The sequence below is a fragment of the Moschus berezovskii genome, chromosome 20, assembly GCF_049115385.1.
Source record: "Moschus berezovskii isolate FMDL1 chromosome 20, NW_MosBer_1.0, whole genome shotgun sequence".
In the NCBI taxonomy this organism is placed as follows: Eukaryota; Metazoa; Chordata; class Mammalia; order Artiodactyla; family Moschidae; genus Moschus; species Moschus berezovskii.
The window spans coordinates 66,604,130-66,618,631 of NC_142479.1; the positions used below are offsets into that span (position 1 = coordinate 66,604,130).

A 14,502-nucleotide genomic window follows, 5' to 3' on the forward strand; every position below is an offset into this window, starting at 1 on the left:
TTACATCCTAGTTGGAAAGGCTTTTCTGACCGAGAGCAGAGACTGCCAAGAATGCTTTGACTCGTTCAGAGAGCCTTGCCTAACGTGCAGATTACAGATTGCAGTCTGTTTGGGGAATAAACACTTGATACAGCACCTTTTGGGCATTTTAGTATCCCAGGCAACCTCCCAGCCCAGCGCATGCGCCTCGCAGGGCTCGCGCGCAGTGCTACCATAGAGGCTCAGGGCTAGATCGTCAGCCAGCGCAGAGGCAGACATCTTGGATCCTGGCAGGGAAAAGTTGGACAGGCTGGCACCACTAAAGAGTCAGGCTGCACCGCCCAAGAACGTGCGAGCAAAAGAATCCCCGTGGGGCGGCAAGATCAAAGTGGCGAAACGAATCTTTAATGCCTTCCTAGGGGAAAAAAAAGTTTGTGGAGAGTTGCCCACCGCCCTGCCCTCACCTGAGATGGCGACCGCGGGCGCTCTAGCTGCGCCTTTCGGATTCCCAGAGGGGGCGGTGCCCTCGCCGCTATCTTTGAGGTGATCGGCGGCGCAGGTTGCTTCGCTCCCTCGTCGCGCCTGATTCCTCAGCGAGTGGCGTTTGGTACGAGGAGGTTGGGGGTCTCGAGGCGCCCGCCGCCCCCCGCCCCCGCGTCGGTTTTCTCGGCGTCGTCGCTGCGCTGGCCTCGCGGCCGCCTCCGCCAGAACCGCTCCCCGGTGCAGCCCCGCGCGGGCCGGCTGTGACCGCGCCCCCGGGCCGGACGATGCCCAGGAAGCTGCTGCTGCTGCCCCCGCTCTCCGTGTGCTCCGCTTTCCGCGCCCCGCGAGCCTGCCCCGCCGCCCGCCCGGCCATGAACGCCGCCCGCACCGGCTACCGAGTCTTCTCCGCCAACTCCACGGCCGCCTGCACCGAGCTGGCCAAGCGCATCACCGAGTAAGGGGCGGGGGACGCGGTGTCCCAGGGGCCCCTTCCTTTCGGGGAGGCCGTCCTTGCTCCTCTTCGCCTCCACATCCCCCGGGGCGAGGGGTGATTTGGCCCCTTCATCCTGCAGCCCCCACCTTCACCCCTCACCCCAACTCTGCAGCTGAAGACGCGTTGGGCTGGCTGACTTCACTGGCTTCTCCCCCAGCCCACCCCTCGGGTCCTTGGAGCGCCCGCCCTGCTTTCGGCTCCCCACTTCCACCTCCCAGGCGGTGGAATCCCCCCCGCCCCCAGATTAGAGTTTTGTGGGAGCGGGGGCGGCTCTGGGTTTGGCTCCTTTTCCCACGGTTGGATTTGACCTCTGGATCTGATCGCCGCCGTTCCCAAGTCTCCCCACCCCGGGAGACGGAGGCCGGCACGCAGTTCCAACGTCGGGTGCAGTAGATGGGGGCGGCCTTTCAAGTGAAAGACCCCCGAGGCCCAAGATGCACGGACTGAAGCAGACGTGTAGGGGTGGGCAGTGAGAACAAGGCAACCCCAGGGGAGCAGATTGATCGCAGCTGATGATTGAAACGACAGGTCTAACCGTAGTCTGCAAGTCAGTTAGGTTCGGTCAGTCTTAAGTCTTTGCTTTTTCACCTGTTATTCACCTGAGGAAGCCTCCAGCCTCGAGTGGCCTTTGGGGTCTTAGGACCTTGCCCTTCTTGCCCCTGGGCAAGGGACTTGATTTTCCTGAACTTCATTGGTAAAATAGAGACAGTTCCTTCCACTGGACCCAGAACATTGTGAACATGAACCAAATAATGGTTCATGGGTTCAAGCGTCTAGCAGAGCAGAGGTTCATAGTGGCCCTCTGAATAATACATGCTTACTAAATGGCCTCTTTTCTAGTTGGCTCTTGTAGAGAGTTCCAGAGCCTATTGTAGAGAAAGAACCTTCTGAGCCCTTTGCAAATAAAGTTGTTAAAAAGATAAATAAGCTTGTTTTTTAACTTTTAAAGTCATTTTCACGTTTTAAACAACTTATTAGAGTTCTGCGGGGTTTTCAGAGTTATAAGTAATGGCATGAATATATTTTAAAATTCCAGATGAAAAATATAGAAGAAAGGGGAAACTTTAGTCATATTATCTCAGTAATGCCTGTGTTCTTTTCAGTTAGTTTTAAATGAGATTTAGAAGAGTGTAAAAAAACAAACAGTCCTTTTTTCAGTCTACTACCTAGTTTCCATTTCTGACCACTGATTATTTGTCTTCTTGAGGCCAACTAAAACACTAATTTTAAATATAAAGCTGGTGTTTGTTTATTTTGGGTCAGATTTACCACAGTGACCTTGCTGAGAGAAACCAGAGCGGGGAGGGCAGAATTAAATAGTCAATGGTTTTGTCTTGGTCTTATATTCGATTCTTGAAAAACATTGTTCCAGAAAAGTTTTAAGTTTTAACCATTTTTAAGTGTGCGATTCACTGGCATTAAGTCCATTCACAGTGTGGTGTGATTATCAGCACTTTTCATTTCTAGATCTTTTTCATCATTTCAGACAGGAATTCTGGACTCTTTAAGTAGTAACTCCCCTTTATCCACCCCTCCCAGTCCCTGGTAACCTCTGTTCTATTTTCTGTAACCAAATGTTCCCATTCTAAGCCCCTCCTATACATGGACTCATACAATATTTGTATTTTTGTGTCTGACTTTTTTACTTAGAATCTTTTTTCTTTTCAATCAAGGTTCATCAATAATGTGGGCTTCCCTGGTGACTCAGTGGTAGAGAATCTGTCCACAATGTGGGAGACCTGAGTTCAGTCCCTGGGGTGGGAAGATCCCTTGGAAGAGGGCATGGCAACCTACTCCAGTATTCTTGCCTAGACAGTCCCTATGGACAGAGGAGCCTAGCCGGGCTACCGTCCCTGGGGTCACAAAGAGGCAGACACAGCTGAGCGACTAAGCACACGGCACAGCATCCGTATTGTAGCATGTACCAGAATTTCACTTCTTTTTAAGACTGAACAATGTTCTGTTGTATACTTTGCTGGAGTGTTTTTAAACAGATTGCAGAAGAGAAACAACAACCATTATCAACAGCCTTTGTTTCACTCATAAAAATGGTAATACTGACCGATAAGAACTGAAAGCAGACAAAGACCCGCCATTAATTCCTGTATGTCTCCTCTCCTGTCTAGTCCTAACGTCGTGTTCTGGTGCATATTTCACTGTGTGTGTTAGTCGCTCGGTCATGTCTTTGCGACCCCACAGACCGTAGCCCACCGGCTCGTCTGTCCATGGAGGCAAGAATGCTGGAGTGAGCTGCCATTTCCTTTTCCAGGGGCATCATCCCGACCCGGGGCCTGGACCTGGGTCTCCTGAGTTATAGGCAGGTTTTTTACTATCTGAGCTACGAGGAAAGTGTATTTCCTAGATTGTCTCAAAAATGAGTTTTCCACTTGGTTTGTTCTAATCAGGATCCAAACAAAATTCCTACTGTGTTTGATTAATGACGCGGAAGTCTGATGCTTTTGACAACTGAGGCATTTACCTTTGGCTTGTGTTTTTGGAGTTATTGCTCCTAACCACGTATTTGTTTGGCATTGATTTTGCAAGACAGTTATTATTCGAAAAATGATGGAACTAGATGTTAAACTTTGGTTGTGGGCTCTTCCCAGTAAAGCGGTGTGTTACAGAAGGTGAGCGCTGGAAGCTGCTCATGAAATGACAGTGGATTTTTAGTTCTTAATGAGTTAAATTTTCTAAATTTTTTTTTTTTTGTAAGAGAATGCTGGTGTAGTTATTGTAGTCTTTTTGTTAAACACATGCCTGTGAATTGGAGTTTTTCTGAATAGAGCCTTCATTCTTCTTTTTCAATTAATTTGTTTATTTTTTGGCTGAGTTACAAAGCATGTGGGATCTTAGTTCCCTGACGGGGGATTGAACCCCAGTCCCCTTCATTGGAGTCGTGACTTCTCTGATGGTCCAGTGGTTAAGACTCTGCTCTTCTAAAAGGGCCTTAATTGCTTTTTTTCTCCCTTTAGGCGTCTTGGTGCTGAATTGGGGAAGTCTGTGGTTTATCAAGAGACCAATGGAGGTAAGTTAAACTTCTTAAACGTTCTTTGTCCTTCAGGCTCTGTTTAATTGACTGGCATGTTTTTAAAAGGCCCTGTTTAATTGACTGGCATGTTTTTAAAAGGCGAGTGTTACTCATATTTAACACAGAAATCCGTTGCTCTTTTACATTAGGGGTGGAAGGTTTTCAGTACTTCTAAACCTTGACTTCGTGTTTTCTCCTTAAGTCTTCTTTCCTGTTGTTCCAAGGTAATGCAAATATCTTGTCATTTTAGAATGAAAAAAGTGATGGAGGAGGTTTTTCTTCCTTATTTTACTATATTTGATACATACTTTCTACTTTTATCTGTCTCACTAAGTCATCAAATGATGTTAACAGCCTAGTACTAGATAGGTAATGACTTACTTTAAAAACCTCTTTGAGTTAGTTTTAGCTCTCATTTTTTCTCTCAAGTCTTGTCAAAGCTCACCCTGGGATAGTCACCACTTTTTGTTGCCGCCTGAGTTTTTTGTTCCGACCAGGCATCCCAGGGATGGAACCCGCACCTCCTGCAGTGGAAGCATGAGTTCCACTGGACCGCCAGGGAAATCCCCTGCCTGGGTTTCCAGGGAGAGCTGGAACATGAAATAATACTGCTTGAAGGCACTTTGTTGATAGCCCTGTTCCAGGAAAAAAAACCCAGCTGGGAATTATTTTTGCAAAGTTGAAAGCCTTGGATTCATGTTTCTGTGTTTGCTCAGGAGATAATTAAGATGAAACTGATGTTTGGGGAGCTAAAAAAGCAAAGTATCAGGTAGTAATGTAAAGCATACGTTCTGGAGTGTGTACAAGTTACATCTGTGTTATAATTAACCCCCAGAAACCCTTAATCCAGCTTCCACACTCAATAGCTGTTAACTTGGTGACTTCAGAAGCTTTCCTGCCAGGGCAAGTCAGGAGATGCTTATTTTGTTGTTTTTTTGTTGTTGTTAAACACATGCCTGTGAACTGGAGTTTTTCTGAAAAGAGCCTTCATTCTTCTTTTTCAGTTAATTTGTTTATTTTTTGGCTGAGTTGTGCAGCATGTGAGAATCTTAGTTCCCCGACCGGGGATTGAACCCCAGCCCCCTTCACTGGAAGCGTGACTTCCAGTGAAGGTGAGTGCATGTAGGTGAGATAGCCTATTTAACAGTAACAGATTGGGTTCATTGTGATGGCATTTGGGGATCTCATAAATGAAGCATTCGAGGGAATGAGCAAAGGAGGGAAGTTTAGGGAGGACCTTTTTCTCCATTTTCCCATCACTGTTCTAGGCCTCCTCTCTCGCTGGTGCTGTCAAACTAGCTTCTTAACAGGTCTTCTTACTTGCATTTTCAGCCTTTAGTTTGTTCTGCTCCCCTCCAACAGGTTATTTCCACAATGCAAACATTTTTACTTACCTCTGCTTCACATTTTACTGGCTAGAGTTCAGTCTCCTTAGCAATCGTGTTGGGGCCCTTTGGGACCTAGGTTCTGCCCATCTCACCTGCTCCATCTTTCATCATACCCATCAGCGTGTCCTGTGTGCTCTGATTCAGGAATCCATTTGAAATCGGCCCGCTTCTCTCACTACCTCCACTGCTGCTGCTCTGTCCAGCGCACTATCTGTCACTTGCCTCGACTCCTTGAAGATCATCTTGGAGTGGCTCTCCCCAAGTAGCCACTCCTGCTGTGCCACCATTTTCTTTACACAGTGGCCAGTGATCACACAAGCCTCCGGTGGCTCTCCTGTCTGCTTTGGAGTCGAACCCAGACCCGTGGGAAGTCTGGTCCCAGTCGGCTCGCTGCCCTCCTCTCTACCTCCTTCTCCTCTTTCCGTCTGTTTTCAGATGCACAGTGACACCCCCTCTGCTTGGCGCACCCTGCCCCACGTTCCGCCCTCGCGTTCCCACTGCATGGTCCAGCCTGCGGTGAGGCCATTGTTCCCAGGCCTGTTTCTCCTGTCTTGTGGCTGGGCTCTCTCCTGCGCGTTGGCCTGGAGTGTTTGCCAGCCTTTGGCATCGCATCGTCTCTCTCGGGTCAGTCTTTGTGCCCTCGGTCCAGTCCCCCTCTTTGGGACCCCAGCTCAGGGCCTGACTCAGAGCGGGCCACAGCCTTGCTAAGAGAATAATAAGGTTATTAACCTTTGGCCTCTCTAATTGTTGAATACTTTTCCCTGAGCATCTTGTGTTTATTTAGTGATGGATTTTCTTTTCTGGACCCTGAGATTTTACATAGACCTGATTATTGCTTTTGCCTTCTAGTCTATTTTTGGCTTATTTTCCCCTGAGCTTGACTATTTTTTTTTTTTTTAACATCAGTACATGTCATTCCCAGATGTATTAAGAATTTACTTTGGTGCACTAAGTGAAGTGTTGATTTCAGTTCAGTCGCTCAGTCATGTCCGACTGCGACCCCATGGACTGTAGCACGCCAGGCTTCCCTGTCCATCACCAGCTCCCAGAGCTTGCTCAATCTCATGTCCACCCAGTCGGTGATGCCATCCCACCATCTCCTCTGTCATCCCCTTCTCCTCCCGCCTTCAATCTTTCCCAGCATCAGGGTCTTTTGCAACGAGTTGTCGTGTGGATCCCCTTTACTCCCTCCAGTTGCTGCCCAATTCTTACACCATTCTTAACACCATTCTTACAGCATGAAGTACTTTTCCTTAAAACTGTAGAACATTTTTATTTTTCAGAAACAAGAGTTGAAATAAAAGAATCTGTTCGTGGCCAAGATATTTTCATTATACAGACAATACCCAGGTAAGAGCACTACTTTATCCCTTTTCCTCTAAAAATCTTAGTGATGTATTTGCTGTCTCTTCATGTGAATTTGAGTTTTCTCTAAATTGTAAATGTGTTTGTATGTTAAATGGTTTCTAAAATATGATATATATGTATGTGTTTGCGTGGATACAGACACACATATTTGGTCTTTTGAAATTCTTTCCATGCTTGTCACACTATACTTAACTGCTGTGTGTTTACTTGATCATCTTTTCCAAGCTTGAAACTCCTCAAGGACAAAATATCCTCCCTCCATTTGCCAAGGTCTGTCTGTTCAGCTCTACTGAAAGCCTTTGTTGTTGTTAAATGCAGTGCATACCTGCTCTGGTTCATATCCACTGAGGCCGGTTTTTGCACTGCATTTAATTTTGAACAGTGGCCGGTTCCCCACCACCATCTCTATCGCAGATACCATCTACTCCTTCTCTCCAGGCAGGAGGACAGGCCCTGGGAGAATCCTGGCATGCCTGAGCGTGAACTTCCCTGTGGGGTTATCTCCTCTCAGCCCCTCACTGGGAATGGGGTTGGTGTCTTTGAAAAATCCAGACCTTCAATCTCTATCAGTTTAGTTCTTGAGGCTGTGTTAGTAATAAGCAGGGCACTGGGCGCCAGCAGCATGCGGACGCTTTACACGTATCATTTTTAATCCTTGTGCGTCAGTCCTACGTGGCCACTCTTGTTTGGCCTCTGTGATTCTGAGATTTATAATAAGAAATACGGATTTGGTCTTCCTGTCCTGGCGCAGAGCTCCTAAAACTGTTGGAACGTCCTCCTTGAGAATAGCAGTCAAAGTACCTTTGTTATTCAGATCAAGCCCCTTTCAGTTACCCGTGAATTATGTTAATGCAGGGAGTTTTGGAAATCCCCTGGATAAACCCAGGATGAGGGCTGGTTCCTAGGGGCACCAACCTTGTGATGAGAGTGTGGGTACCTTCAACCTAGTCCCTGTGACCTCTGGGGAGGAGATGAATCCATCTCTAGTGGCCAGTGATTTGACTACTTGTGCCGGTATCATGAAGAAAACCTCCAGAAGGCCTGGGTGTGGAGAGCTTCTGGGTTGGTGAAGACAGGGGTGCTGGCAGGTGGGTGCATGCAGCAAGGGTGGGGATGCTCCGCACCCTTCTCCCATACAGCATGCTGGATCTTCATGCCCCGACCAGGGCTCTTCCCCTGCGGTGGAAGCACCAAGGCTTAACGACTGGGCCTCCAGAGAATTCCCTGAGTTCTCCTTTTATTATTATTATTATTAATTTGCTCTAGCAGACTAATCGGAGCTGAGGAGTGGGTCCTAGGAACCTCTCAATTTTTAGCAGGTTGGTTAGAGACAGGTGGCAGCTTGGACTTGCCCATATCTGCAGTGAGGAAGGGTGGTCTCGTGGGCCTGGGCCCTTAGGCTGTGGGGGTCTGTCGCTGTGTCCAGAGAGATGGTCAGGATTGAACTGAGCCGTAGGACACCAGGTGGCGTCCCCGAGATTCTGGGAATTGCGTGTGTGTGGGGAACCCTGTACGTTTGGTGACCAGCAGTGTTCAGTGTTGTGAGTGTACAGATAAGGAAAAAACCGTTTCCTTACCTCTGAAGGGATTGAGAACAGGGTCGTGGAGAGAGTGATCTGAACCCTAGTATAAAGAGTTTCCTTGTACACTGATAACTGGTAGCTACTCAGTATTTTATTTTTAATATTTTTTTCTGATTATAGGAGTAATATTCATCTCTAAAAACACAAGCTTTATAGGAACATGTGTCAGAAAATAAAAATTCCCCAGCCCTCATCCACCCCCCTAGTCTTCTGAGATAACTAGTTTAAGTAGGTGTTCGCTCTTCTCTGTTGGATATGTACAAACAAATTTAGGCTCCATCATTCAGGTGATCCTCAAAACCAAAATAAAAGCCATTTTAATTTCTCTGCATGGTTCAGATTTCAAAAGGGTGTATGACGAGGCCCGCCTCTGCCCTCAGCCACTCCGCTTCCCTCCCTGGATTTGGCAAGTGTCATCAGGTACCTAGGCATCCTTTCAGAGACTCTGCATATTCAAGCAGTTGCGTATATGTTTTTCTTAATTTTTTGCATAGAAGGAGCCTGGCAGTCCGTTGGTGAGGACTGTACCCTTCTACTGAAGGGGGTGTGGGTTTGATCCCTGGTTGGGGAACCAAGATCCTATAAGCCGGGCGGTGTGGCCAAAAAGAAGAAAAAAAAAAATGCTGTTGCACATTGCTGAACTTGAAAAAAATAAAGCCATGTATCATATCAACACAGAAAGAGACACCTCATCTTTTAAAGATTCAGGTTTTGAAACAGTCACAGACTTAAAGAAAACTTGCCTGTGCAGTACAGCCACATTAGACAAACTTGCCAGTCTGATATCTCCCCAAATTACACAGTGCGTGATTCCTACAAAGGAGAGCTTTCTTTTCTGCACTACATGGTCTGTGGGATCTCAGTTCCCCGACCAGGGATCAAACCCGGGCCCATGGCATTGAAAGCTTAACCACTGGACCACAAGTTATTTCCCAACGAGGGCATTATCCTATACAGCCACAGTGCGCCATCAAAATCAGGATACTGAGACCTCTGTGTCATTACCACCTAAGCCTCAGACCCAACCCCATCCCCAGTTGTCCGCTGTCCCCCAGGGCTCTTCCTGGCTGCTGTCCCCCAGGGCTCTTCCTGGCTCGAGGAGTCAGTTGAGGCTCAGGCGGCACTTACTTGTCATGTATCTTATCTTCTAGACAGTCTGGAACTGTCCCTTAGTCTTTCCGTGACTTTCAAAACTTTTGACACTTTTGGAAGATGTTGACACTTTGGCCAGTTGATTTTGTTGAGTGCCCCTCAGGATAGGCAGTTCGTTTCCTTGGTGGCAGGAAGTTGTGCTTTATCTAATTATTGGTTTCCATATCTCATGGTAACCAAGAATGCAGTAGAAATAATAATACACGCAATCCAGGGTGAAGCTGGGGCAATACTATAGACCGAACTTTATGATGTGCCCGTGTTTTCCAGGGGCAGGACAAAATAAACATGGAAAACATGTTGGTTAATAGCTCATTGGGAAATATTTGTTGTTTTTTTCTACTCATGTTTAGGTTATTTGAAATTTAACCAAAGGAAGAGGTAGGGAGCAGTCCTCAGAGTTGCAGTGGAGAGAGTGACTCTTAGAGGATAACATGACAGTAATTTTACGTACTCACCACGTGGAAAGGCTTCTCATTGAAGAAGCAGCACAGATAGACGTGATGCTTTTAGAAACCAGAACCCTGTCCTGAAGATGGTGCGGTTCCCCGTGTGTACTTGTTTTGAGATTATTTTAGAAGCCACAGTTGTCTTCCTGTGGTTCAGTTTGGTGGTATCAAAGCAAAAACACCTTCACTGGACAGTTCCTGTATATTTCAGGATGGTGGGGATGGGAGAAGAAATTTGGAGAAAAGACAGAGAGTGTGTATGTGTGTGTATCCCATGAAGAGTTATTGGATTTGTCCTAGTAAACAGTATAAAACACCATTCTGTTGCCTGACTACAGAATATTTGAATGACAACTAAATTTAGTTAACTTAGTGGGGAATTTAGTTTTTTAGTCCTATCTGCCATACGTGGTTATATAGATTGCCAATTGGTGCAAAAGGCACAGCCTAAAAGTTGCAAGTTAAGTTTTATTTGAATACCTTACTGAGGACTATAGCCTGGGAGCCAGTCTCAGAGATGAAGCTAAGGAACCACTCTGATGAGGTAAGAGAGGAACCAGGATATGTGGGGGGGGGAGGGGGGAAGTGAAATATCAGAAGATTACTGCTGATCACAAAGCAGAGACATCTCAATGATTTTAGTGCTTTTCTATACTTGGGAAGACAAGGATTTGGGGTCATTGAAATTAGCCCTCAGGTATGCAACTTTTTATCTAGGGCCTGTTACTGGAAGCCTAGAGCGCTGCTTGTTTTTCTCCATCCTGAATTCCCCTCAGGGCTTGACTGGTGGAAATCAAGAGGTGTCCTGGGCAAGGTATGCGGGAAGGGGTCTGGACCTTTCAGCTGCTCTCCCCGCAGCTCTCCAACCCAGAAGTTCTCTGAACCCTCCTTTTGGGTTTTTACAGAGGCTTCATTACAGAGGTATGATCTATTAAATCATTAGCCTTTGGTGATTGATTGAATCCAGACATCACGGGGTAGGATTGAAAGTTCAACTTCTCTAACATGTGGTCTGTCTACCAGGCAACCAGTCTCCTCCTTCAGGTGCAGTCCAAAAATCACCTCATTAACATAACTAAAGACACCTTTACTCATCTCAAAGCTTAGGAAATTCCAAGGGTTTCCAGAAAGAGCCTGAAATGGCAACCAAATAGGTATTCCTTACAGTAAATCACACTATCACAGAGGAGGTACTCAGGGAGCTTCCCAGGTATACTGAACACTGGAAAAGTGAACTAGATAGAAAGCTTTACAAAGTGTTGTTTGAAGGACAAGTTTTCGTGTCTTATGTCACACATTCTAGTTTGTTGATGTAACTATTGGTGTTTAGTCGCTAAGTCATGTCCATCTCTTTGCGGCCCCGTGGACTGTAGCCCGCCAGGCTCCTCTGTCCATGGAATTTCCCAGGCAAGAATACTGGAATGAGTTGCCATCTCCTTCTCCAGGGGATCTTCCCCACTCAGGGATTGAACCCACATCTGCATTGGCAGGCGGATTCTTGACCACTGAGCCGCATAAGACGACTCATTAAAAGAACATGACAGTTTACTTGCTGCAAGTGATTAATTGTTGGAGGTGGAGGTGGCGTACATCCTGCTGCCTGACCCTGTTCTCAGTACTTCCATCCGTGGTGCTGGTCTGTCTGTGCAGTTTTAACTGATAATATAGACTATGTCTTTACCTCGCACTCACTTTTGCCCATCGAAAATGAGAGAGCAGTAAGAGCCGAGGTTAATATAAGGTGTGATAGTCTTAGGCAAGAGAAAAAGAGTTGATAAACAATTAAGATTGTTCTACTTAGGGATTACAGGCACTAGCCAGAATGTGCTGGGAACAGATAAACAAAGCAGAAGCTGCCAGCCAGTTTCTCTTGGCCCTGCTAACTCACACAGTAACTGCCTGGTATCCAGTTTGTCCGGCGTCCCTCAGAGAGTGGGTAAAGCCCCTGTGACAAAGGCCCTTTTGTTGCCTTCCTGACCAAAAAGGGGTGGAGGCTTTCCTTAGCCTTTTTTTTTTTTTCAGCTTTAAAAGGTTGTTTATTGTGCACCAAAGAAACAATGGAAATGAATTAGCCAATAAGTCCAATTCGCATGGCTCCACACAGAGAAAAAAGTAAACACACTGCCACTTTCTCTGGAAAAGCTAGACAACCATGATTTACCATATATCCTAAAGCAACTGTCTGCCAATATGTCAGGTATCTATACCACTGTCAAACATGAAAAGTAAAATACACAAATCACATGGGTTACATAGTAAAAGAAAATCTTAAAATTACTCAAGCTTCCTAAAATGTACAGGACATCATACTTTCAAGTTTCACAGTGATTAATTTAACACCATTTTACTGTTAAAACTGTCACTAAAAAGGTACATGTCAAAGTGCTTCAAATGCAGCATACTAAAAAATCTCCCAGGAAGCTTCTAGTACTGGCAGCTCACTGAAGGTTATCACCCACAGGGTGTTCAAGAATGGGCATGCAGCCTTACAAGGACACCTCATGGGACAAAGAAAATTCCAATCTTATTTCACAAATTTCCTATAGCGTGCTCCAGCAAGTCCAGAACTGAAGTCAAGATAACGGCCACTCTGAACACAGGAATCAGCACAATCAAAGATTTCTGTATCTGTTTTTGGCTTATTGGGGGACCCAAAGTCAAAAGATCTAGTCCTTCAGATTTACTTTGTTCTCTCTGGCATGTTCCCTACTCCTTGCCTAGGCGAGAGATCTAAGGCCCTCAAGGAGAATCTGAATGTGGCAGGGTACAGGGGGCGACAAAGCAAGTGGAGTCTCTGTCCCAGGTGGTGGCTGGTTAAAAGGGAAACCCAGGGGAAGAAAGAAGAGGAAGAGTTACAAACAGATTTCCTGTTAAAATATTAAGGGGAGAAGTCTTTGATTCAAACATTTTCAGATTACTTTTTCATTCTCCATAGATTACAGAATCAAAGCCTGCTTTGGAAAGCAAAGTGAAAAGTTAAAGTGAAAAACGCTCAGTCGTGTCCGACTTTGTAACCCCATGGACTATGTCCATGGAATTCTTCAGGCCAGAATACTGGAGTGGGTAGCCTTTCCCTTCTCCAGGGGATCTTCCCAACCCAGGGATCGAACTGGGGTATCCTGCATTGTAGGCAAATTCTTTACCAATTGAGCTATCAGGGAAAGCAAGATATGTTCCAAATGCTTTTGGACTGACTACAACATAAATTAATTCTTTGAAAACTGAACACTTAGGAAACTTTTTCGGAGAAGGCAATGGCAAGCCACTCCAGTACTCTTGCCTAGAAAATCCCATGGATGGAGGAGCCTGGTAGGCTGCAGTCCATGGGGTCGCTAGGGGTCGGACAGACTGAGCGACTTCACTTTCTCTTTTCACTTTCACACATTGGAGAAGGAAATGGCAACCCACTCCAGTGTTCTTGCCTGGAGAATCCCAGGGACGGGGGAGCCTGGTGGGCTTCCGTCTATGGGGTCACACAGAGTCGGACACGACTGAAGTGACTTAGCAGCAGCAGGAAACTTTTAAATTCACATTTGAACTTGAAATTAATGGAGGAAGGACAATTTGTGTCAGTTTTGAACTGTGCACTGCAGTAGCATCACTGGGCACTGAAGTGATCTCCTCTTCCCCTTCAAGGGGACACCAACTACGCTTGCTTTCTCCTTTGCATGTTCCCTCAATGCCCAGGCTCCCGGTCATGATCAGTATTCTTTCAGGAACTATTTAGAATTGGGGCAACCCTAGACATGCACTCCATTTCCCAAGAGCTCTATATTAAAATAGATAACATGTTGGTAACAGTATTGTAACATTCTAGGCCATAATCAGCATCAAATCTTCTTTTTAAAATTACAAGTAATTTAACCATGATATTATTAAAATGCCAGGGAAGACTATTTTACTTCTTGATTTGGAAGTTATTCACTCTATTACCCTTAAGACTAAAACCCATGAATTACATCTGTTACACATTAAGGGAGGAATGTTGGTTAAATTGTGGCAATTTTAAACTGTACGTAGATTACACTAAGACCATGAAAGCTATTAAAGGATCATAAAAGGGAGCATGAATATACTCAGGTATTTTATAGATTTTTCTATCCTATGCCCCCCCTCAAACACAGGGGAATTTTCTGACAAGCATGAAAGGACAATTTTCATACCATAACCTGAAAAGAAACTTTCTACAGGTATAGGTAACTTTGGTCAGAAGAAACACAAAGCAAACCTCTGGCCTGGCTAAGGCACTCTGTTCTGAAATGGACAGAAAGCATGCATATATGACCAATTATGCCACTTGGTCCCCAAAAGGCAGCTCAGCATATGCTAGGAGAAAGGCTGGGGTGTGAACGCACCCCAAAATATCATGCATAAGTCTGAAATACCTTTTATACTTTGGAAATGTTATGATCATTGGCGATGATGTCAGTTCACAGAGCTCTTGGTAACAAAGTCCTGCTTCAGTTGCTATACCATACTAGGGGCTTTCATGATACACTTCAAGACAGCAAACTAAACCAAAAAAAGGAGTCAACAGTACACTAAAGAGTCGCAAGTCCACAGTATTCTGAAACAGTTA

General features: G+C 45.7%; 1 protein-coding gene across 1 annotated transcript in view; it reads left to right on the plus strand.

The window, feature by feature from the left end:
* Nucleotides 1-341: 341 nt before the first annotated feature.
* PRPSAP1 (phosphoribosyl pyrophosphate synthetase associated protein 1) overlaps nt 342-14,502 on the plus strand; it is a 32,003-nt gene continuing 17,842 nt past the window's right edge. The window contains exons 1-3 of the mRNA XM_055408532.2: nt 342-916; nt 3,928-3,980; nt 6,655-6,721. Coding sequence (XP_055264507.1) covers nt 747-916; nt 3,928-3,980; nt 6,655-6,721 — 290 coding nt within the window. The 5' untranslated portion in view covers nt 342-746. The remainder of the gene's footprint in view (nt 917-3,927; nt 3,981-6,654; nt 6,722-14,502) is intronic.